This window comes from Canis aureus, chromosome 5, assembly GCF_053574225.1.
Source record: "Canis aureus isolate CA01 chromosome 5, VMU_Caureus_v.1.0, whole genome shotgun sequence".
Classification (NCBI taxonomy): Eukaryota; Metazoa; Chordata; class Mammalia; order Carnivora; family Canidae; genus Canis; species Canis aureus.
The window spans coordinates 59,335,448-59,358,792 of NC_135615.1; the positions used below are offsets into that span (position 1 = coordinate 59,335,448).

The 23,345-nt window shown below is 51.6% G+C and overlaps 2 protein-coding genes across 5 annotated transcripts in view; one reads left to right on the top strand and one right to left on the bottom strand.

Moving 5' to 3' along the window:
• Window positions 1-2,089: 2,089 nt before the first annotated feature.
• Window positions 2,090-10,009, bottom strand: SPMIP8 (sperm microtubule inner protein 8). 4 transcript variants are annotated; one of them, XM_077898279.1, is made up of 8 exons: window positions 9,897-10,009; window positions 8,951-9,175; window positions 5,020-5,081; window positions 4,534-4,708; window positions 4,039-4,100; window positions 3,760-3,824; window positions 3,373-3,405; window positions 2,090-2,256 (listed from the first exon to the last, which is right to left on the bottom strand). In XM_077898279.1, the coding sequence occupies exons 1-8, from the start codon at window positions 9,991-9,993 to the stop codon at window positions 2,226-2,228; spliced, it is 750 nt and encodes a 249-aa protein (XP_077754405.1). In that variant the 5' UTR covers window positions 9,994-10,009; the 3' UTR covers window positions 2,090-2,225. The 4 variants fall into 4 exon arrangements, with proteins under 4 accessions (XP_077754405.1, XP_077754404.1, XP_077754406.1 ...); XM_077898278.1 differs by having other exon boundaries at window positions 8,912-9,175; XM_077898280.1 differs by having other exon boundaries at window positions 8,912-9,175; window positions 9,880-10,009.
• Window positions 10,010-11,076: 1,067 nt separating this feature from the next.
• The window catches only part of CNGB1 (cyclic nucleotide gated channel subunit beta 1), a 69,263-nt gene continuing 56,994 nt past the window's right edge, over window positions 11,077-23,345 (top strand). The window contains exons 1-11 of the mRNA XM_077898282.1: window positions 11,077-11,182; window positions 15,688-15,869; window positions 17,939-17,990; window positions 18,279-18,351; window positions 19,124-19,244; window positions 19,334-19,376; window positions 19,561-19,591; window positions 20,875-20,950; window positions 21,303-21,342; window positions 21,707-21,866; window positions 22,717-22,792. Of these exons, the coding sequence (XP_077754408.1) occupies window positions 11,095-11,182; window positions 15,688-15,869; window positions 17,939-17,990; window positions 18,279-18,351; window positions 19,124-19,244; window positions 19,334-19,376; window positions 19,561-19,591; window positions 20,875-20,950; window positions 21,303-21,342; window positions 21,707-21,866; window positions 22,717-22,792 (942 nt within the window). The 5' untranslated portion in view covers window positions 11,077-11,094. The remainder of the gene's footprint in view (window positions 11,183-15,687; window positions 15,870-17,938; window positions 17,991-18,278; window positions 18,352-19,123; window positions 19,245-19,333; window positions 19,377-19,560; window positions 19,592-20,874; window positions 20,951-21,302; window positions 21,343-21,706; window positions 21,867-22,716; window positions 22,793-23,345) is intronic.

Genomic DNA, 23,345 nt, shown 5'->3' on the forward strand with positions numbered 1-23,345 from the left:
GGCACTCAGGTTTGCAGAGTGTGGCTCTGGCACCCCAACGGGTTCTGTCAGTGGCTTCCCAAGGTTCAAGCCTGGTGGACCGCCCACTGGGCTGGGACGAAAGGGTTTCTTCCTGCATGAAATGGCAGGAGGCTGAGTACCTTCCCAATAGGCCCCCAAAGGAGAAGGGTTTCCGTGATCTGTTTACCTGTCTGCTCTGCCCCCAATGCTTCTTCTTCTTCTTCTTTTTTTTTAAAAGATTTTATTTATTTATTCATGAGAGAGAGAGAGAGAGAGAGAGAGAGAGAGAGAGGCAGAGACACAGGCAGAGGGAGGAGCAGGCTCCATGCAGGGAGCCCGATGTGGGACTTGATCCCAGGACCCCGGGATCACGTCCTGAGCCAAAGGCAGACACTCTACCGCTGAGCAACCCAGGCATCCCACGCCCCCAAGCTTCTGCTCTATTGTCAGCAGAATCCCACACTTGAGGACAGAGACAGACACCCTGGTCCCTCGCCTCAGTATAAGGATAGTAACCATCACCTCCACCCCTAAAAGAAATTAAAATCAGCCTAGAGTCTGTAAGGCAGGCTCTCTCTGCATTTTCAGATGACAATAATATAATTCACCTCCTTGTTTTTTTACCCGAGAAACAAAAGACCTCCCATTCTGGGAAATAATTTATTCTACAATGTTGAGTATAAACTATAAGTGACCATTGTGTCAAGTGCCAGGACTTGCTTTGAGTCCTGAGTTGTGGGTTTGGCTGAAGTGAACTACTTCCCAATCTGGGCCTCAATTTTCTTATCTGTGATATAGGATAGCATTCATTCTGGTCACTTTTCAGAGTTTTTATGGGGCTTACAGCCAAAAAGTGATAATGAGTCACATGACAATGTATTCTGAATAGTGTAACATAGAGTCCATAAATAAAAGGATAGTATTGTTCTTCAAATCCCTTCCACCGGAGACCTGGCTTGCATACAGTAGTTGCTCAGTAAATATTAGTGGAAGGGGCTGGGGAGGGTATAAGTCAGGGTTTCCTAACCTTTGTGGGCACAGACTATCCTGAGAATCAGATGAAAAGGAGCCTCTCCATGGGGAAATTGTATGTGTGTATGTGTGTGTATGTGTGTGGGGGACAAGTTTCATTTTTTTAATAAAGATTTTATTTATTTATGAGACACACAGAGAGGAGAGACATAGGCAGAGGGAGAAACAGGCTTCCTGCAGGGAACCCGATGCAGAACTTGATCCCAGGACCCCAGGCTCATGGCCTGAGCCAAAGGCTCAATCACTGAGCCACCGAGGTGCCCCAGGACACACAGTGTTGCTCATAATTTCCAAAGGTTCGTGGATCCCTGAGGCCCCAGATCCTAGCAGCAGGGGTCTTGTCCAAATAGTCATAGAGCTTGGTGGCTATATGTCTTTGCAGACTGCCCACAAGCAGGATGCAGGTGGGATGTCTGGAAAGTCTGGGAGCTATCCATTGATCCTGGCTCTCTAATCCCCCAACCATGCCAGAGAAACTCTTCCTTAGCCCTTTGAGTGGCATCATTCTGGACCTGGCCCAGGAGTGCCGATGGCTGTCTCCAGGACATCATGCATCATACATTCCTTTCTGTAGTGCAGTGGACAGATGTAAGGGCTAGTCCTGAAGCTATGTGGATAGAATAGACAACTCTTGCTCCATGCCCAGAGATGCATCTAGCTCCCCAGAGCCTGCCAGGCCGAGGGAAGCCCCCCAGATTATACTGGTCTGCTGAAAGCTTCTGAGAGAGGTATCTAAAATCCCTTTCAAACTTCTTCTTTTCTCTTTAGGGACCAAGTTCAGAGCCTGAGGTGGAGGGGGCTTGGTTGTGGGGCTGCAAGCAGTGAACAAGGGCACAGGGGAAATGCAATTCCCAGGCTGCCTCTACACCTCACTCCCAGTTGAGTCTTGGGGCGCAGACCCTGGATCTCTACTTGGGGTCATGAGACATCTTTTTCTAGCCTCTGTACTGTCCTCCAGGAGTTGGCAGGGGGCAGGTACAGGTAAGATACTATCATCCTTTCCCAGTCCCTGCAACACATGTGTGCACGCACACACACACATAGACATGGGCCTGGCTTATTATTACTAGGTTTATTTCCAGTCAGGCTGAACTCTTAGGGAGATGAGTGATGCCACCATATACCCTCTGTCCTGCTGGAGAAACTGAGATGACATAGTCCAGCAGCCTGAAGCTTGGCTTCCTTTTCACAGATTAATGCCAAGGGATCTGGTAGTTGACACGGCTGTGGAAAGAAGGAGGGCTGATGCAGGGGCCTCCAGGGTGTCCTGGGGAAAATCAGGCTGTCCTTCTGCAGGCCTGCCCCCCACCCCATCTTCCTGTCCTCAAGGCTCCGAAAACACAGCTTCTATCCTGCCTCTCCTGGCTCAAGAGCCTTCAACAGCTCCCTATTTCATTTTATTTATATAATTTCTGAGACTCTGCTTGACTCTCAAGTCCCCTCCCCTTCCAGTTTGCCTCATCTTTGTTTCTCATTGATCCCCAGTCCTGCCCTGCTTTACTCATTTTTCAAACTTTTAGTGCACTTACTCTGGCAGGCATTATATCATAGTAAAATATCAGAAAGTGTTCCCCTGTGTGTGCACAGGGTGGGTTCGAGAAGGTAAGCTTTCCATCGGTAACTATAACGCAATACTCTGCATGCTTATCAGATAGGGATGCACCTGTGGTGGCCAACCTTGAGGGTTTGAGCTGCAGGGGAGGGGCAGAGGGGCAGGGAAGGCTTGAAGGAGGATGGCACATCTAGGCTGGGCTTTCAAGAGTGAGGAGGAAATTTCCAGGCAGAGAAGGAAGGATCATCTAGGCCCTGATACAGCACCGGCAAAGGCCTGGTGTACTTGGGTGTACTGGTACTTTGGGTGACACCAAGGAAGGTGGTACTGCTGTGGTGCAGGAAAGAGGGCTAGGTAGGTGGGAGATGGCCAAATGACCAAGATGCCTAACATCTTGCACTGTCCTGCTGGGAACAGGAGCCTCAGCCTCTCCCACCTACCCCCATTCTGGAAGGTGGACTCTAAGTTCTCTCTATCATGTTTCTTATATGTCTGTTTACTTCTCTGGCCCCTGATCTCCACCCGGTAAGCCCTCTCCTTTTGGCCCAGCCTGAGCCAAATTGGGTGGGACATGCATTCTGCTCCCATCTCTCAGTAGGCCACACCTTGGGCAAGTGCAGATCTCTCTGGAGGGAAGCAGCTTGGCACCCCCATATCACCCAGGAGGTACCAATCCTTGGGTGAAGTGGAGTGGAGAGGGGTCTGAGAATGGCCTGAGCCGGAGGCTATCTGGGCACCGCCCCTCGGGGAGTGGCTGGGTGTGGAGCCGGGCGGGGTCATTCCCCTACCTGTAGATTGAGCCAAAGCGTCGGAAAGCGTTCCTGTGGAAGAAGAGGAAGGTGAGCCCGAGGTGGGGGCGACCCTCTCCGGGAACCTCATTCCCATCTCGGGAGGCGCCATCCCACCGGGAGGATTACATTCCACTCTTGTCCCACCTAAGGCCTCTACTCCGAAAGGGTGGGGTTGCCAGGGACTGGACGACAGGGTGCACCGTTTGATGAGAATTAAACATCTATCCATTTTGAAACTGCTGTTTTCTTGTGGTGTATTGGAACCAAGCAGTTTTCCCGGGTCTCACATATTCAAGGGTCCCTAAATGTGCTCTGAGGAAAGTGGCCAAGCCCTCATCCTCCCTCCTCCAGGTATGGGGTTCCAGGGCTTGTGGTGTCACTTACAGGGAGTCAAAAGGCAGGGGCTTCTGTCCGTAGCGGTCCAGGCTGGGGTTCTGGTTGAGACAGTACTGGCGCGGGCCAGAGAAATGGGGGGGGGCAGTGAGCCGAGGGGGACACTGGCCCCCTCCCCGGCCCCCACAGCCCTCTCTGCCAGAGATCTTGGCCCTGGGGCCTGGAAAACTCTGCTCTGGGTGACCTCTCCCCTACCCCGCTCCGCGTGCTGGCCTCTCCTCCCCCACCTCCTGGTCCCCAGGGCCAGGTCAGCGCGCAGATCTTCCTTACCCGCCAGTTCTGGGTCACCTCCGGCTTCAAGTACCGCACCGCGTAGCCGCTGAAACTCTCGCCTGCGGGGGGCCCGCCAGCCTCCAGCGCCCAGCCAGCCCCGCCCCCGCCCCGCCCCGCCCCGCCCCCGCCCTACTAGGCCCGCCCCCGGCCCAACCACGCCCACACCTGTGGGCGAGCCAGTCCCGCCTCCACTGCCCCGCCGGGACCGCCGCGCCCCGCGACCCTGCTCCCCCCGTACGGAACGCGCCCCGCGCTCGGCCTCCTCCCCAGGGGCTCCCTCTGGCGGGACCTGGCCCCTGCCCCCTCCCCAGGACGAGCCCCATCTCTTTGTCCCTCTTCCCATCGCGGTCCTGCCCGCTCCACGCGCCCCAGCTGCTCCTCCGCCTCCCCGCGGTCCTTGTCGCAGCCCACCCGATGCCCCCCGCCGCAGTTGGAGCTCCGGGTCGGCCCCAGCCCCTCCCCGAGGGCGTCCTCCGGGCCCAGGAGACTGACCCTTCCTGCTCGGGCAGGGCAGCTTGAACTCGCCGGCGGCGGACACGAAGCGGGACCAGTCCTCAATGGCGCGTGTGAAGCGGGGCCAGTCCGGCCGGTTGATGCCTGGAGCAATGGGTACCAGCTTTCCCTCGCGGTACCTGTTGCGGAGTTTCTGGCCGGTCGCCGTGATGTCCTGCCGGGGCCATGGGAGTCAGGAACGCGTGGGTAGGTGCAGAAGCTTGGCCGGAGGGGGGGCGGGATTGGGGCGATGGGGGGGGGGGGGCGATCCAGTCCATCCTATAGACCGCAACTGACATCTTGGCCTGTCTGACCTAGGTGCCTGGCCCAGAGCCGGAGAAGCCCCCTAAAGGACATGGGAAAGGGGGAAGGGGCCCAAGCAGGCGGCTGAAGAACCCGAGGTACTCTGGGGCTGGGCGCAGGCAGGACCTTCACATCCTCTTTCCTGAGCAAATCCAGGGAGGTCCAGGAGCAAAGGACACTTACCAAGCAATGCAGGGGTTTGTTGGGGACACCCAAAAGTGTGAAGTGGGCATTGTCAAAATCATCTGAAAAAGAGAAAGAAGAGATGTCTCCTCCACCAGCCCGTTGTGCACCCATTCAGGAGATCTTTGGCCCACACTGCTTCAAAAGTTTTTGGGAGTTTTTGACAACTTAAAAAAAAAAAAAACCAAGATTAGATTTTACTTTTTTTAAAAAAGATTTTATTTATTCATGAGAGACACAGAGAGAGAGGCAGAGACATAGACAGAGGGAGAAGCAGGAGAACTCTGGGATCACGCCCTGAGCCGAAAGCAGACACTCAACTGCTGAGCCACCCAGGTGTCCCTAGATTTTTACTTTTACAACAGATAAACTCCAAGTAGTTCAAAGATTTCAATGTAAAAGAATGAAACCATGAAAGTACTAGAGGAAAACATGTAAATTCCCTTATAACCTTGGGGTGGGGAAGGCCATACCAACTCACCCACAATCCAATAGCCAAAAAGGAAAGATTGATGACTTTGACTACATAAACATAAACTTCTGCTCAGCAAAACTGACAAGAATCAAGGGACAAATGGGGAAAAAAATATTCCCATTTAGTTTACAGATGGAGCAATTGCCCTAAGAATTGCTAGAAATTGAGACAAGAAAAGAAAAATGAGCAAGCCATATGCATAGGTGGTTCACACACAAACACAAGGAGTGCAGATGGTCCCTAAAACATGTGAAAAGACACTCAGCCTCATTCACAATAAGATGAATGCATATTCAAACTACATTAAGATGCCAGTATTTGCCTATCAGATTGGAAACAATCCAAAAGTTAGTGCAGTTATCGGAAACAGTGACACTGCCCTAACATTGCCAGAGGAAGTATAAATTGATTCCAGCCTATGGAAAGCAACTGGCATTATCTATCAGGAGTATGTGAGTTTAAATTCATATACCTTTGGACTTAATAATCCTACTTCTGGGAATTTATCCCACATTACAGGTGTATGACTGGCAAATGATGTGGGTAAAAGATCTGCCCATTTCAGCATTGTTTGTAGCAGAGAATGATGAAACAGCTCAAGTGTCTGTCATTAAAGGACTCATTAAATACCCTATGATACCTCCTTACTAGGCAGCTACTTAAAATAGAGGAAGTTCTCTATACGAGACCCTCCAATATGCATGAGAATATATGCTGTATGCTATCTTTTGCTTGAAAGCCTAAAACTGAGATGATGGAGGCAGAGAAGAATATACATTCAGGTCACCACCTTAACCAAGTCATCAAACTTTGCATCATGAATAGTGGGCTAATAGCATTACCTGTCTCCTGCTGAAGCATTAGGGCAAACATGGCATCCGTCACCTGTGCAAGATTCTGGCCAGCAATGTTTTGCCTGGCTAACCAAGCCTGTACACCTAGTTTCTAGTTTACAGAAAACAATTATGGTAAACAGCATTGTAAGGAAACAATCACTCAAATTCACAATGTAGGACTGTATACAACATAACTGTTTTGAACTCTAAAGAAGTCGATATTAGGGAAAAATGGAAAGTGGGTGGACTATTTCAGACCACAAAAGATACATAACCACCAGTTGCAGTGCACAATCCTAGATTGCAGCCTGGTTCCAGAAAGATTTTAAAGCTATAAGACATCTTTAGTAGTCATTTGGGACATTTTAATATGGAGCAAAGAGTAGGTGCTATTATTGTTAACTTTCTTAGATGTGAAAATGGTATTATGTCATATAGGAGGTTGTCGTCACTGGGAACTGCTTGCTGAAGTGTGTGTGAGTGTGTGTGTGTGTGTGTGTGTGTGAGAGAGAGAGATGAACCAAATAAAGTAATAGATTAACTGGAGAAGGTAGAAGGCACTGGGTGTCCATAATATTATCCTTTCAACTTTTCTCTATGTTGGAACATATTGATAACAAAAAGTTGGGGAGCAAAAGAATATATGTTTGTATTCACATTAGTAAATAGTAGAAGGGTATGTTAGAAACGGTGGTTACCTGTAAGCACAGGTGGGTTGCTGTGGAGGGAGATGTACATTGTTACAACATTTTGAATTTTGAACCTGTGACTCTATTACTTTTTAAAAGGATTTTGTTTATTTGAGAGAGGAAGAGCACGAGTGCAGGGGGTGGGGGGCAGAGGGAAAGGGAGAAGCAGACTCCCTGTTGAGCAGGGAGCCTGACTCAGGACTCGATCCCAGGACCCTGAGATCATGACTTGAGCCGAAGGCAGACACTTAACTGACTGAGCCACCCTATTACTATTTATTTATTTATTTATTTTTCCTCTATCACTTTCTTAAAAAGCATATGCTTGCAATAAAATACATATTTAAATCAAGAGCTTTCCCTAGAAATCTAGATTCCTGACTTCCAAGAGAAGCCAGGAAATTGGAAGAAACGTGCTGAGCCTTCCCACACAGCAGTTAGCGGGAGCCCCGTGGCTGTTCCCCCTTAGAGGGCCAGGTGTGGGGGCTCCACTTCACCTTTCATCCCTCCCTCCTCACTGCTTCCCCACCCACCTCCAGCACTTCCCATGCTGGCCCCCCAGGGCTCTGCATGGGACCTCTAGAGAACTCCAGCAGTCTATGATACATTTGCCGCATTTGTCACCTGAGCTGGAACCTGGGTATGGTTCCAGACGTCCTACTCTTGCCCCTCATCCACGCTGCTACCAAATCCTATCTTTATCTCCTAAATACCTTCCCGAGCCCTCTCCAGTGGCCAACACACTGTCACTCCTTCCTGAAGACTGTGGTTGCTCCCTGTCATACTACCCAGCCCCCATTCATCTTTGGTCCCTTTGGGCCATCCTCTACCTCTCCACCCCCAGATTGCTCAGACCTCATTCCTACTTCAAGTCTTCAGAACTTCCCCTGTGCCTCCAAGGTCCAGGCCTCTGAGCTTAGCAACAGTTCCCTCATCCCCAGCCCTGGCTCTTGCTGCCACTCCAAACTTGTCCTTTGGCCCTACCAAACCCCTCAAGGTCCCCCAACACCTGGGGCAGGTTTTGCCTTCCAGGCCCCCCCCCCACCCACACTGACCCCTCTAGCTAGGATACCTTTGTTTCCCTGCTTCCCCAGGAACATCAGGCACAAAGCAAGTGCTTAATAAATGTGCTGAAAATGAAAGTGTATTCATTCACCCATCCATCCATTCATTCATTCACTCACAGGCACCTCCACCTCTGCACCCAAGCTCCTCAATCGACGAAGGGCTCTTCCTCGGGTGCATGCAGCCTTTTCATCCCAAAGGCTCTTCTCTCCTGTCCACAGCTCATTCATGGCAAGTGTGAGGAGGGTCTTTCTCTTCCCTTTCCACACAGACAGCACATTGGACAGAAGACCTCACTATCACTTTATGATCATCCCTAGCACCCCGACTACTGACTTCACACTACTCTCTCCAAGAGTAACCACCATTATAGTATTGTTGAGCAGGTACTATATGCTTGGCACAACTTTAAGTGCTTCTCTTAGCTTGTTTATTTTTAAATTTAAATTCAATTAATTAACATATAGTATATTATTAGTTTCAGATGTAGAGGTCAGTGATTCGTTGGTTGTATGTAACACCCAGTGCTCATTCCATCACACCCTCCCCTCCACCAACCCTCAGTGTGTTTCCTACGATTAAGAGTCTCTTATGGTTTGTCTCCTTCTATGATTTTATCTCGTTTTATTTTCCCCTCCTGTCCCCTATTCTCTTAGCTTGTTTCAATCTCACCATAATATGAGGCAGGCCCTGTTATCCCATTTTCCTAATAAGAAAGCAGAGGCTCAGGCCTGGGCAGGTCCCCTCTCCCACCTCCCTAACCCCTCACCCCCCCACCGTGCTTCCGGGTGTTCCCTCCACCAGGGCTCTCCCCCGAAACCACCCACCCCTTCCCCCAAGGCCCAGAGGCAGCCAGGTGGCTTGACCTTTGCGGCAGTAGGTGGTGGACTGGCAGTGCTCGTCGGAAAGGCAGGCCCTGACCGAGTCCATGTCCATGCGGCCCAGGCTGGGCAGGGCCGGGTGGTAGAGCTGCTGCTTCACGCCGGCCAACTGGTTGCGTGTCCGCTCCACAGGCAGCAGAATGGCCGGGGAGGCATACATGTGCGTGGAGCCGTCATCCCAGGGCACCAGGTCGATGATGCGGGCCATGGCTGGGGAGCAGAGACACCCCGACCCAACACCCTTCTATAGGGTAGCACAACCCTGGCCCTGCAGATTTGTTTTCTTGTCCAACACGACTACCCAGAGCTGGGGGCTCCCATGTGGTGTTGGGGGCATTCAGACTCACGCCCACCCGTGCACACACGATGTGCTAAGGGCTCTGATGGGTCAGTACAGGGGCTATGTGGTTGGGGATGGTCTAAAAGAGGATGCATAGGAGTCTATTCTTAATTCGTGAACAGCAAGTGCTTTCAGGATTTAGCTCAGTTTGCCTCTGGGTAGCTAATTATGGACTTCTGGCCTTAGCTAAAGTATCTGGCATTTACTCAAAATTCTACAGGGAGGCATAGGAAAGTTTTAAATCAGGGGCGAGGCATGAGAGATAGGGACTAGGAAAACATTGCTGGTTACTCAGCGCTTCCCTTTAAAGAGTGGCTATTCCCATGGCTTTTCAGTCATTGAAACTTCAGTGATAATGTGTTGAGTCAGCTTGCTTTCTGCCTGACCCAGTTAGACGTGTGAGACGGAGGTGAGTGGTAGGTGGATGGGAGGAGCGAGGACCTCAGATGGTGGAAGAGCAGGGAGAGGGCAAGGTGACTGGCCCTGGGGAAGCTGTCTTAGGGTGCGGGCCTGCCTGGGGGGGACGGGAAGTGGGGCAGGGACAAGAGGACACAAAGGACTCCTTGCTCCTCACCCTCCGACGGTGGCTACCTGGTCTGCAGGTGCACAGGTCTGTGAGGGTTCTCTGCTCTTCCAACTGCTCAGTGGGGAGAAGAGGCAGGGAGATGGGCTGGCCCCAGCACCTCATACAGTAGGAGAATAAAGGAACATTCTGCAGAGAGACAATGCCCATTGCCACCTGATTGTGAGGGCGCCTCCTCTTCCTCGGCAACCCTGACAACGGTAGGCTCCCAGGAGAGGAGCCAGCTACCTGGGGTGTTGTGCACTGGCTCCCACTTTCGGCTTTCCTGAAGGTTGCTGTCTTCTAGGCCTTAGCTCAAGCCGGGTGTGTTGAAAAATGTCAGACAGGAAGCAGGCCTCCCTGGAGGTGGCCCTGCCAGGGCGAGTCCTGTGTGATCCCGGGCTAGTCGCTATCTCTCTCAGGGCCTCACATGGCTCTATGTCAGGCAAGATCCTAGGCCCTGGCATGCAGGGTGACCGTGAGCCCTCCTGCAGACTTGAGAGCAGAGGGTACTGCCCTGCCTGCCAGCTCTTGGGTCTCCAGGGGTGGTGATTAGCAGTGGTCAGTATCCAGGGTCAGCATAAAGGGATCAGAGAGAGTGGTGGCCTCAGCAGGCTAGGGATTAACAGGTGATATCCTAGCTCTGGCCCCTTGCAGGCCTAGAGCCTCCCTCCCTCCTTCTTAGGAAAGAGAGGTCATGAGTGCCTAAGCCCGGCACGAAAGCCCTGGGACCTGCCAACCACCCCAGTCACAATTATTGGCAATGGACCCCAAGGGTGAAGAGACCCTGGGGAAAGTCTAGCTTATTTGCCTGTATCGGTATATGCTCCGCAGACACCTGCCCAGGTACTGAGGCTGCTGGGTCCTGGAAGATGCCCCTTGTGAGGGTCACCCAGGATCTGGCTTCCTAGGGGCTCTACCTCCAGGACTGCATGCAGCTCCAGACAGCATCCTCAAGCCCCACCCCTTAGAGAAAAGTTTCCCAGGATTGCCTCTGTTCACCACCCCACTCCCAATTTGTTTTTGGTTCTTTAAAAGTTATAAAATACAACAAATGCAGCAAGTGCATAAGTATATAGTGTAACTAATAATTTATAAAGTGAGTTCAGACCAAGACAAGAGGTACTACTTTGCAAAACAGATTAGCAGTTTCTTAAAACCTGACACATAAAATTACTACACAACACAGCAATTTTACCCCTAGGAATCTTCCCAAGAGAACTGAAAATGTCCACACAAAGACTGGCATGTGAATGTTCATGCCAATTATTTCAAATAGCCAGTAGGTGGGAACAACCCAAGTGGCCATTGACTGGTGAGTAGAGAAACAGACTGTGGTATATCTCTTCCATGGGTTACTCAGGAATTGAAAAGAATGAAGTACTAATACATGGTACCCTGTGGGTGATCCTCAAAAACGTTATGCTGAATGAAAGAAATCAGACACAAAAAACACTACACATGTTGTATGATCCATTTATATAAAATGTCCAGAAAAGGCCAATCTGGGGGGTGGTGCAGATTGGCAGCTGTCTAGAGCTGTGGCTGAGGATGGGAGTGATGCCCATCAAGCATAAAGGGCCTCATCGGGGCGATGACAATGTTCTCAAACAGGATGGTGCAAGTTGCCTAGCTCGGTCAATGTTAAAAATATAAATGTTAAAAATATAAATTATACCTCGGGAATTTGTTTTTAAAAAATTTTTAAATTGATGTCAGCTAAAGAAAGCAAGAAACAGGGAGGGCCCTGCTGCCTCCTAGAAGCTCCCACACACCCCTTATCCATCCCAATATACAAGCTTTTGAGCTTTGTATATTGGCCCCTGGAGTCTTGAGTCTGACCCCTTTCCCTCCATGTACATGAGGGTCATCCAAACTGGTGTGCGGCCAAAGTATGTTCATTTCCTTTCCCTAGAGCCACTTACTCTTCCCCCAGGCACATCTGACTTTGCCTGCTCTCCAGGGGCTCCGCTGCCTCCAGGTTGATCAGCCTAGAGAGAGGGGCACAGGCCAAGCCTCACTCATGCAGGGTCCCATATAATCACCCCTTCCCAAGCACCTCACTCTCCTTGGCTTGCAGCACCCTCACTTCCTGCTCCTCCTCCTCTTCTCAGCCTCAAAATGTGCTACAGGATTCTGTGTCCCCTTCTCTTCTTTAGCTGCATTGCATTTCCCAGGGGTTCTCAATCTGTCCTGGGGCTTTAAGCAGCATCTACTGCTGAGCTAATAGGTCCAACATTTCCATCTTCCCAAACTCCAGACAGATGCACAGACACACAGACACACACACACAGACACACACAGACACACACATACACACACACACAACTCTGCCACCTAGTGCACATTCCCATTTGGAAGTCTCTTCAGACATCTTACTAAACTAGAGTTCGTGAGTTCCCCTGCCCCCCAAAACTCTTCCCCCTACCTCGCAGCCCCAGCCTTCCTCTTTTAGGTAAATAGCATCATCTGCCACCCAGTTGCCTGAGCTATACCCTCAACATCTCCTGGTCTCTGTTCCCCTGTTCCCACCTGCTGCCATCTCTGCATGGGCCTCTGTCAAGCCGGGGGCAAGGGTGATTATCACTGAGGACATAGGCCATTGCCTGCAGGCCGGGCAGACCTGAAGAGCTTGCTGTTCACAGGTACCATGAACTTGCAGGCCACAGGTACTTGCAGGCCACAGGTACCATGGGAGGAGCCCTCATCCCCTGCAACCTGGTGTATTTACAGAGGAGGCGCAGGGCCAGCTTGAGCTCTGCCATTGGTGTTCGGCCTTGCTGGCAGAAAGAACATTCTCCCATGCCAGCTACCTTGGGAAGTTGCAGAAGACTCAGGGTCAGAGAGACTCTGCTTGAGTCCTGGCTCTGGAGCTGGAGGCTGGGGTACCTCCTGCCACTGATGATTGAGAGTTGACAAGCCCTTGCCACCTAGAATCTCCCAGGATCACGTGGAGACATGAAGCTCTTATTCTCCCACTGGCCACTCTGTGGCTTGGCCAAAGTATGTGGGACACTGGATCCCTGGAGCCTGGAGAGGTCCCCTGGCAACTCATGGTGTCCCAGTGACACCATGGGGCTCCTTCCCTGGGGCCTAGATCCCTGTTGGCCCCTGGAGGGTTGCTGCTGGCTGCCTGGCCATCGAGCTCCTGTTCCACCGCCACCTCCCCACCCCTGTTGGGCACCTGCTAATCCTTTGCACACGGCCCCTGTCCCGCTGCTGCCAGTTAATCCCCCCTGTGTCTGAGAGATGAGCTGCAAGTGACAGGGAGAAGGCAATTCCTGGCTGGTGGTCGGCATCTGAGCAAGTAAGTCAGGATGATGTGGTGGCTCAGTGGGACCTCTGGTGGGACGCCTATGCTCTCCTTCTAGCGAGGCATTTAGATGTGGAGAATAGGGAAAAGCTGGAAACCTGGAGCTTCCCTCTCCACCTGTGGTGCTCAAACCTTAGCAAATCCTCAAGGCAGCTTGTGGCATGCAGATTCCAGGCCCCACAGAGGGTTGAGAGGAGCAGAGGAATCTGTGTTTTCACTAGCTTCCCAGAAGATTCTGAAAGGCTGGTGTCCCAGCACCATGGTTACCCTGGGCTTTCAGCTCCCCCTTCCCACCTTTGCCCGCCCTTATCACTGTGGAGTCAGCAGGGACATGCAAATATGTCTTTGCCGGAGGAAATGGCTGGGTCAGGGGGAAGAAGAAAAATTGGGAGTGGGGAGGGCTTCCCTGGTCATTTCCAGAAGGTTCAGAAACACAAACAGAACTGCTGCCCACTGGGAAAGGGTCTGTAGGACTGGCCTGCGGCAGCCAGCCCTGAGCACATATTAATACCATGGAGAGTAGATGTGGGGCATCTGGAGTTCAGCAGACCTGAGTGTGGCTCAGCTTGGTTGCTTGCCGACTGTGTCACTTTGGGCAAGTCTACCAATCGCTCCGTGCCTCTGTTTCCTTAGCTGTAAAGTGGTAGCCCTTAACTTCCTGAGGCTGGTGGCCGGTGGGGACAATGAGGATGAGTGTGATCTGGGGTAAAAGACACTTAGCTTCATTTGGGCTCTTGGGGCTATTTGGGGTTGGCCACATCGGTGGAATCCACCATCCTAAACATAGGGTCTTGGCTCTCCCAGGCTTGGAAATCCCTGTGTCTGCGCCCCAACCCAACAAAGACATGGCAGACCGGAAGGGCTAACGTCTGGCTCAGGTTCACCTTTTTTTTTTTTTTTTTTTAAAGATTTTTTATTTATTTATTCATGAGATACACACACACACACACACACAGGAACAGAGGCAGAGACACAGGCAGAGGGAAAAGCAGGCTCCTTGCAGGGAGCCCAACATGGGACTTGATCCCGGGTCTCCAGGATAGGCCCTGGGTCGAAGGCAGCGCTAAACCGCTGAGCCACCTGGGCTGCCCAGGGTCATCTTTTCGGATGCCGAGTCAGGGATCTGATTTTCCCACCCGGAAGTCTGCCCCTCACCACGGCCTCTCCTAGGGGAGCTGGACTGCTGAGGCCAGAGCAGGGACAGAAGTCAGGGCTGTGAGTAGAAGGGCAGGTGTGGGGCCTGGGGGACTGGGGCAGGGATCCTGGGCCCTCTGCCTGTCCTTTTCAGCGTGGGGTCAGGGTCTCTGGCAAAGGAGAGACAGAGACACCTTCTATCATGTTGGGCATCGCCTTTGAAGAGCCTTTCGAGGGTGTAAGTTTGCACATACTGACCTGTGTGGTGCTCGCTGGGCCAGGCCTGTCCATAGGGATTTAGTAGTGAGTGCAGAGCCCCCCCCCACTGTCTCCAGAAGGGAAATGACGCCAGAAACTGAACCTGTATAAGGTAAGGCTGAAATACCCCAGTACATCTTTTTTTTTTAATTTTTATTTATTTATGATAGTCACAGAGAGAGAGAGAGAGAGAGAGGCAGAGACACAGGCAGAGGGAGAAGCAGGCTCCATGCACCGGGAGCCTGATGTGGGATTCGATCCCGGGTCTCTAGGATCGTGCCCTGGGCCAAAGGCAGGCGCCAAACCGCTGCGCTACCCAGGGATCCCTACCCCAGTACATCTTGAAAAGGGATTTGACTATCATTTTATCTTAAACATTTTTAAATCATGAAAATAGGTTAACATTTATGTTAAAATATTTTCCATTCATATGCTGTTCATAATGTATTTTTAAAAATACGTTAAATTAAATACACGATATTCTAAAATTGATGTTTTTGCTTGACACCAAATAATGGTCACAGCCAGCACTTTATTAAGTTCTCAGTGTGTGCCAGTCACGTTTGTATCACGTTATTTTATCCTCACAATCCTCTCCACAAGATAGGTTCTGTAACATCCCTGTTTTACAGACAAGCACACCAAGGCTCAGAGAGTTCACCTGACTTGGTCATGACTAGAATCCAGAGCAGGTACATCTTTTCATGTTAGTTCAAATAGATCTACGTTTTTATGGCTCCATAATATTCCATCATTGGATGTATTATAATTTATTTAATATGTATCCTTCTTACAGATGAAAATTTAGGTATTTTCCAATAATCTGGGTCCTACTGATGAATATTTGGATGTTTTTCATCTCTTGGTATAACACTGTGGTGACCAACCTCTTTATACATGTGTTTTTGGCTTGAGTATTTCTTTTCTTTTTTCTCTTCTTTTCTTTTTTGCCTGAGTTTTTCTATCAAGTGAATACCTGGAGGTATCACTTGTAAAAAATGTTTTGAAAGATTTACTGAGAGAAAAGGGAAATGTGTGACCCACAGAAGTGGCCCCCAAGTGGCAGGAGCAAGGGTGCACACTCTGGGGAGGCCTAAGGGCTCTGTGTCCTACAGGTGTCGGGATGTTGAGCTGGGTCCAGAGGGTGCTGCCTCAGCCCCCAGGGACCCCTCAGAAGACCAAGGTAGAGGAGGAGGGAGGCGCAGACCCAGAGCCAGAGCCAGAGCCAGAGGTGAAGCAGGAACCAGAGCTGGAGCCTGAAACAGCCCTTGAGGAGGCCGAGCAAGGGGACTCCCTGGTAAGAGAATGAGCCTGAGGGAACAAATTCCTAGCTTGGGTCAGCTGTCCCCCAGGAGCTTCCATGGGGTGACTCCAGCACATCCACAGTTGCCAGTTCTGCATCCCATCCATTCAGGGGCCTGATGATGACAACTAATTCAGAAGCTCAATTCTATAGATTTGATTTAGTTTCTAATTGATGCCAGGCCTGTACCCTGAGCTGGGGAGCATGATGATGAGTGAGGCTTTGTCCCCGGGGGGCAGCAGACAAGTACCAGCCAGATCATCCTATCAGAAGACAGAGGTGATGAGGAAATGCAGGGATCTCCAACACTGGGCTCAGCTCTACCTTCCAGGGAGGGCCGAGCAAGTTCATCACACAGAACTATGGGAGCTCAGAGGAGAGAGAGAATCATCTTAACTCCGGAGAGTGGAGGGGGAGTGCTTCCCAGACATGGAGGGCTGGGCCCAGTGTGATGGGAGATGAAGACCTGGGGTGTGCCTGGCAGAGGAAAGGCTAGTTCTTGGCAGCACAGGGTACACTGAGGAAACAGTGACTACCCAGGTATAGGGTTTGTGTGTATAGTGTTTGCATGTGCACACAAGTGTACATGTACGTGCATGCCCTGTGTCCTTTGTGGTATGTCTGCACATACATATGCACTAGCAAACCGTGTACACATGAACACACATATTTACATGGATTTCTGTGCACACATGTACTCGTATATGTGCACTTGTGTGCACACATGCATTGATATGTCTGTAGTTCCATGTGCCTGTGAGGCATGCTGTAAGCATGTAAGTGTGTATATGCATATGCTTCTGAGTCAGTGAATGTATTCATGTGTTTGTGTATGCACATGTTTGTGTATTTGTGCATGTATGTGTGTACAGACATCTCTGGCATGTGTCTGCATGTTTATGTACATACATATTTGTACATCTGTGCACATATATGTGTGTGTTCAGATGCAGAACTTTGTGTGTGCAGGTATACATGCATATGTATGTGTACAGACATATGCTTGTATGTTTGCCTACGTGTGTATTTGATTATGTGTTGATGCACATATGAAAGGATGCGTTCATGAATACACATTTGTGTCCGTGAGTGTATCTGTGTATGTGTCTATGTCTGTGTGACTAAGCATATAAATGTGCATATGTGTATACATAAATATCTGTGTCTGTATATATATGCAAATATATGTGTGTACATGTGTGTGCATATGTGTATGTATATTTGCAGGTATCTGCATTTGTGTGCATCTGGATATGTGCATATATATATGAATATGTGTGCATGTGCCTGTATGCACATGCATGTGTGGTGGGGCACACATGCACACACAAATGTATATGCACGTGTGCTTGAGTCTTGCATGTACATATGCAGGTGTGGGCAGATACATTTGTTTTTGTGTCTGTTCATGTGTGTATACACACATCTCTGTGTTACTATATGTATACATATGTGTACTTATGCATGTATGCATCTGGACTCATATGGAAATTTATGTGTGCTCATACATTTACATATCACAGTGAGTGTGCACATGTTAGCATCCCTGTGTGCACATGCATGTTTGTACACACACATATGTGCATGCAGTGGTAGGAGCTGCAGCTCGGAGGCAGATGAGAGGCAGGTGGTGGGTGCTGAATGCCCCCCAGCTGCTAGAGGAGAATGGAAGGTTTGGCCCAGAGGAGAGGAAGAGCTCTGGCTGCGGGGGAGGTATGTAGGGGGGCTCTCACCTCCCTCTCCCCCTCAGTTTGCTCCAACATTTCTCCCTATTCTCAGGCCAGTGGAGTGGGGCAGCTTCCTGGGGAGTATGATAGGCCCAGAGCCTACCTTGGTGGGGGGCACTCAGGGCCCTATCCTGGATGAGGGACCCCTGGGATTGGGAGGAAGGGAGTGTCCCAGGCTGAAGGTGAAGCTGCCAGGATTTACGGGGACGATTGTGAGAACAGAGCTACTAGGTCCTGTAGGGTAGGGGGTCTTATGCAGGTGGTTTTAGGGGCTGTTCCTGCCTGAACCAGGCTGGTCTCACAGAGGGCTTATGTGGTCCTGTTTGAACCTTCCAGCCACCTGAAGAGCCATTGGAGGAAGTGGCTGCAGCTGACCCAGGCCCTCAGGGTGAGTGCCGGAAGCCCAGGGCCAGGCTGCGGGGTGGAGTGTATTCTCCCTCAGGACCTTGCCACATCCACAGACTGGCAACCCCTTTTCACAGATGAAGAAACTGAAGCTCAGAGAAGCTGAGGGCTGGGTTCCTGGGGACACTTTAGCTGAACTGAGCTGGAGCCTTGGCCTTCTGACTCCCTTGGAGCTCTCCTCTTTTCTCTGCCTCTGACTTGAGTTTCCTAGCAGGGGAGAAATGGGCCACTCTGAGGCTCCAGATCTGAAGTATGAGGGTCTCTTTTCCAGAAATCCAGGAGGCTGCCCTGAGTCCGCCTACATCCCTCCAGGCCCAGATCACTGTGGCTCCTGAAGTGAACAGGTACCACACCACCCTGCCCTCTCCTCAGGGGCCCCCAATCTAGGGAGCCACTTGGGGGTGGGGACCAGCATTGCTCTTAGGTCTCTACTCATTCCCGGGCAACTGCCCCAAGCATCTTGGGAAGGGAGCCTCGGGCAGGGGTCAGGGATCTCCTAGGCCAAATGAACAATGTGACCAAGAGAAACAGTGAGTAGGGTCCAGAGTGTTCTCAGTGCTTGGGGGAAATGCAGATCCATGTGGTTAGAGTTTCCAATTTACCTAACAGAGCCAGAAATCCAGACTATTGCATGATAACTCAAAGTTGGCTCATTTTAGACCATTAGCACTTATCCAAGTGGGCATGCCTGTGGGGGGTGAGGCTCAGGCAGTGTCTGTGACCCTCACACTGAGACCGTCCAGCCTCAGCCACAAGGAAACACCCCATAGGAAACCCTCAGCCCTTCTAGAGCACAGGACGTGTGCCAAGTATAGATAGGATGGGACCCCCTGGGACCAGGCTAAGGGGGAAGCAGGATGACAGAACTTGGCTGCTTTGTGCCTAGCATCCAATGAGAATGGGCTCAGGATGGCACACCTCTCCAAGGGTCGGTGTCCCCCATTTTCCAGAGCTGGACATAAGACTCAGGGGGGAGGTGGCAAATCTGAAGTCTCACAGTGAGGAGATAGACATTGGGATTCAAGCCAAGTTCATCAGGACACTGTGAATGAAGTGCCACTGGGACTGGGGTGGGGCAGGGGACCTTGAGGATGGGTCGGTACCTCTGTCCCTCAGCAGTTCCAACGACTGGGTGCTGACATGGCTTAAGAAGAGCGTGGAGAAGGTGGTCCCACAGCCTGTCCCCAGCAGCAGGCTGGCCCAGAGCACCGCTGCTGGCGGGGAGGGCCCTGCTCAGGTACTTCTGAGGCCAGGAGCTGAGGGAGGCAGGGTGGGAGGCCGCTGCCTCTGGGTTCTCTGTCCTCATCTGTCTGTCTGTCCTGGCAGGCAGGAGCACAGGTGTCTGGGCAATGCAGCACTGGGAGCTCAGGTGAGGCCAGCTTTGCAGGGATGGGACCGCAGGACTTGGGATGGGCCCTGCCACTGCAGAGAGCCCACAGGCGGGGGACACTTATGTGACTGGCCCTGGATTACAGCCTGGGTTTGAGTGAAGCTGATGGGAGGAGGGGGTCTGGGCAGGCCTCTTGATGCTCACCACCCTCCTTTCTTCTCAGATGGACTTGGTGAGGCTGCTGGGGACACCGGGTGAGTCCTCATCCCTGAGCACTGGTTTGGGAGCCCCTGAGCCTCCTGCGTAGTGTGTGTGGTGGGGGGAGCAGTGTGCCCAGAGCTGAGGGTCTTGGGTTCAGGAGCAAGGTACACCACCACCTCAGCGTGTGGTATTGGACTCACCTTTCATCTCTTCCGCATGCTCCAGTTTGCAATCTCTGCTGGAAACCCAGAGTTATGCATTCATCTTTATTCACCCCATTCATTCATTCCTTTCCTTATTCGCTTGTTAGACTGTTGAATTCTTGAGTGCAGAGGCTTTTGTCTCATCACTGCTGGTATTCAACACAGTGCCTACCGTAAGGAGGACTCAGCACAGAGGGGATGAATGAATGAATGTATTCATTCATTCACTCATTATTCCAGCTCACTGTCTATTTCTTTTTGTCTCCTGGAGGCTGCCCAGGTCAGGGGTCCCCAGGGCCACTGAGCTGACTCATGAGACCAGTAAAGCAATTTAGGATGAAGGCCCCCAGGGGACTTGTTAGCTTTCTTTTGGGTTATACCTGAGAGAGGGGTTCCCTTGGGAACATGGAGCTTCCCTGAAGAGAGAGCAGCTGCCTGGAGGCCATGGTCTGGGGGCCATTTTCCCCAGGACCAGCTATGTAATTTGTGGGGCCCAGTGCAAGATTAAAATGCAAGACTCCTTTAAAAAATTAATAAGAGTTTGGGGCACTTGGGTGGTAGAGTTGGTTGAGCATCTGACTCCTGGTTTTGGCTCAGGTCATGATCTCAGGGTTGTGAGATCGAGGCCCACATCAGGCTCCGTGCTCAGCAGAGAGTTTGCTTGATATTCTCTCTCTTCCTCTCATTCTTCTGCTTTTAAATAAATAAATCTTTTAAAAATTTAAGTTTAAGATTGAGTTTAGGATTGTGCCAACAGCATGAAACCAAAAATGAGCCCTTCTAAGTATTGGGCCCCGTATGACTGCCCTTCTCCCAGGCCAGTGGAGCCAGACTTATCTGTGCCAGGCACGGGGAACCCCCCATGCTGCATTCAGGTTCCCAAGCAGCCCCTGGTTCTCACCTGCTGCCCGGGTGGCCAAGGCTGGGTCTGTTGTTCTGGGCCTGGTCCAGCCAGAGGTCAGAATTTGAGGCTGGCAAAAGTTGCCCCCCTGACCTTACAGAGTAGCCAATGTAGGGTCCCCACTGTGCAGATGAGGCTAGAGGCAAGGAAGGGCTGGCCGGGGGCTGGGACTCCAGCAGACGTTAAGGTCGCTGTGACCTGGCTGTGCCACTGACCACTGGCCCCTGTGCAGGTCTGGGCCCTGGCTGCTCAGGTGGCTTGAGCAGAATCTGGAGAAAGTTCTGCCTCAACCTCCCAAAACCTCCAAGGTAAGTCAAAGAAAAGGAGGAGTGGGCAGATGACCACCTGGGAGGGTTTCTGGGGCCCCAGGAAGGGCCCAGCTGGCTATCCCACCCCCGGGTTACATAAAACCTCCTGGCGGGTTCTCCATGGGGAGGTGTGACTGCAAAACAGCAAGGGAGCTCATCGGGAAGGATGAGGGCCCCTTGCTGCCTGCCCTGGGTACGGCTGGCCAAGGGAGGGAATGCTCAGGGCTTGCTTTATTCCACAACCCCACGTCCTTTTCTTTTTTTAAATTTAAATTTAATTTGCCAAGATACAGTACATCATAAGTTTCAGACGTAGTTTTTGATATGACCCCACTTCCTGTTTCTGATCTAGGACCAGAGAGATGAACCTGCAGATGCTGCCTTGGACACAGGTACAGGGAGGGGACCTGGGAAAGGCTGCCCAGCATGGTCACAGGCAGGGCTGGGGGTGCAACGGGGCCTGAGAGAACCCGCGGGAAGCCCTTAGCCATCAGCTGGGGTACGGAGGGGCTCGGGGCTGGCAGGGAGTGGCGGGCCTCAGAACCCCGCCTCAGTCCAGGCTGTGAGGTCTTGGACAAGTCCCTTGAACTTCCCAGGTCTCACTTCCACATCTGACTGATGAGACAGGTAGTGGAGTGGGCCCAAGGGGCTCCTGATACCATCATATTGGTGCCTCAAATCTGGTCCCCAGTGCCCATGAGGGGTCCCGTGGAGCCCTGTCTTGTCATCTTTAGATGTGCTCTCCTTGCTGCTTAGAGCCCCCTGGGCCCACCCTGGAAACAGAGCCCATGCTGCAGGCCCCAGAGAGCTCCTGCGTGCCCACTGCTGGCCCCTTGGAGCCCCAGGAGGAGCCGCCTTCAGAGCCCCAGCTCAGCCCTCAGGCTTCCTCCTTGCTGCTCCCCAGTGACCCTGCCAGGTGAGCCCCCCAATTGCTTCCTCTTTCATGGCAGAACCAGTACTTGGCCTCAGCCCAATGTCCAACACTTCACCAAACTAGTTTTTTTATTTTTTATTTTTTTTTAAAACTAGTTTTTTTTTAAATTTAAAAGTATCATATCGCTCCGGGAGAAAATGTTCAAGGGACTCCCCAGGGCCCTTCCCAGGTCAGCCACATCAGCCATCATCCTTCCACGCCTTCTGGAAGCACAGACAAGCTTGGGAGTCTGCTTCTCCTTGAAAGAAACACACCTACCAGCCAACAGCAAAATCTATATACTTTTCCGCATTTTGCTTTTTTTTTTTTTTTTTTTTTTACCAAAAAGTCTATCTTAGGGTGGTTTTATGTACATTGGCTTACTTATTCTTTCAACAGCTGCAGAGTGCCCCGTTGTATGGCCGTACCGCTTTTCTGTGGCCATTTGCTGGCCATTAGGTTTATTTCCACTCTTTTGCTACCATTGGTGGCCTTGTACAAGCATCATTTATTTTGCTTGTGTGGATTACCTGTAGGGTAAATCCAAGGAACTGGAGTTCCTGAGCCAAAGGATGCATGCTTTTGAAATCAGGTTAGGTGTTGCTGGCAGTGTGGGAGAGGCCTGCATGCACCCTCAGGGCGGGGCGGGGGGCTGCTGGGGTCTGAGCAGTAGGTCCCCAGAGGCTGGCCTAGGGAGGCCAGGCAGGAGGGCAGCAGGCCTTGGGGCTAGAGACCTGGGTTCAGGTCTGCCTTCTGGTGAGTTTGCTGTCTGCCTTGGGAGGGACCCAACTCTGATCTCAGTTTCCCCAGGGGCCCTGCTGCATGGACATGGCCTGTTTTCTTCCACTTGCAGGTTGATGGCTTGGCTCCTGCACAGGCTGGAGATGGCCCTGCCGCAGCCGGTGCTCCATGGGAAGGCCAGGGAGCAGGTCTGTTCTGGGCTGGGAGAATGGGGCCTAGGTAGTGGTGGGAAGGGTCTTGGGATGGAAAGTCTGAGGGCAAGGCACAGAAGGAAGAAGGGAACCTGGAGCAGGAGCCCACCCCATGCAGCCCACCCCATGCAGCCCATCTTCTCAGATCACACTCATTCCATGTGCACTCTCTGAGGCACCTTGGCCACAGGGCTGAAAGGGGCTGGCCCAGCCTTGCTAACCAGGAGGTCACAGTCTGTGGGGGAGGTGCTTCCATGGGGGGAGCAGAGAAGACGTGGGGTGAAGAGGAGGAGAGTTTCCAGGAGCATGAAGGAAGGCTTCCTGATGGAGGTGGCTTTCAAGCCAGAGACCTGAGGGAGAAGTAGAATGGGGGTGGGTAAATGAAGGGGGCCAGTGTAGGGAGAGCCCTTTAGGCAAAGGATCAGCATATGCAAAGGCCCAGAAACAAGAGAAGCCTGGAATGTTCTAGAAAGGAGTGGGGCTTGCAGGAAAGCAGAGGGCTGTGTGTGCATTTCTGAGAACCTAGGATGGGTGGGTGGGGGAGCAAGGC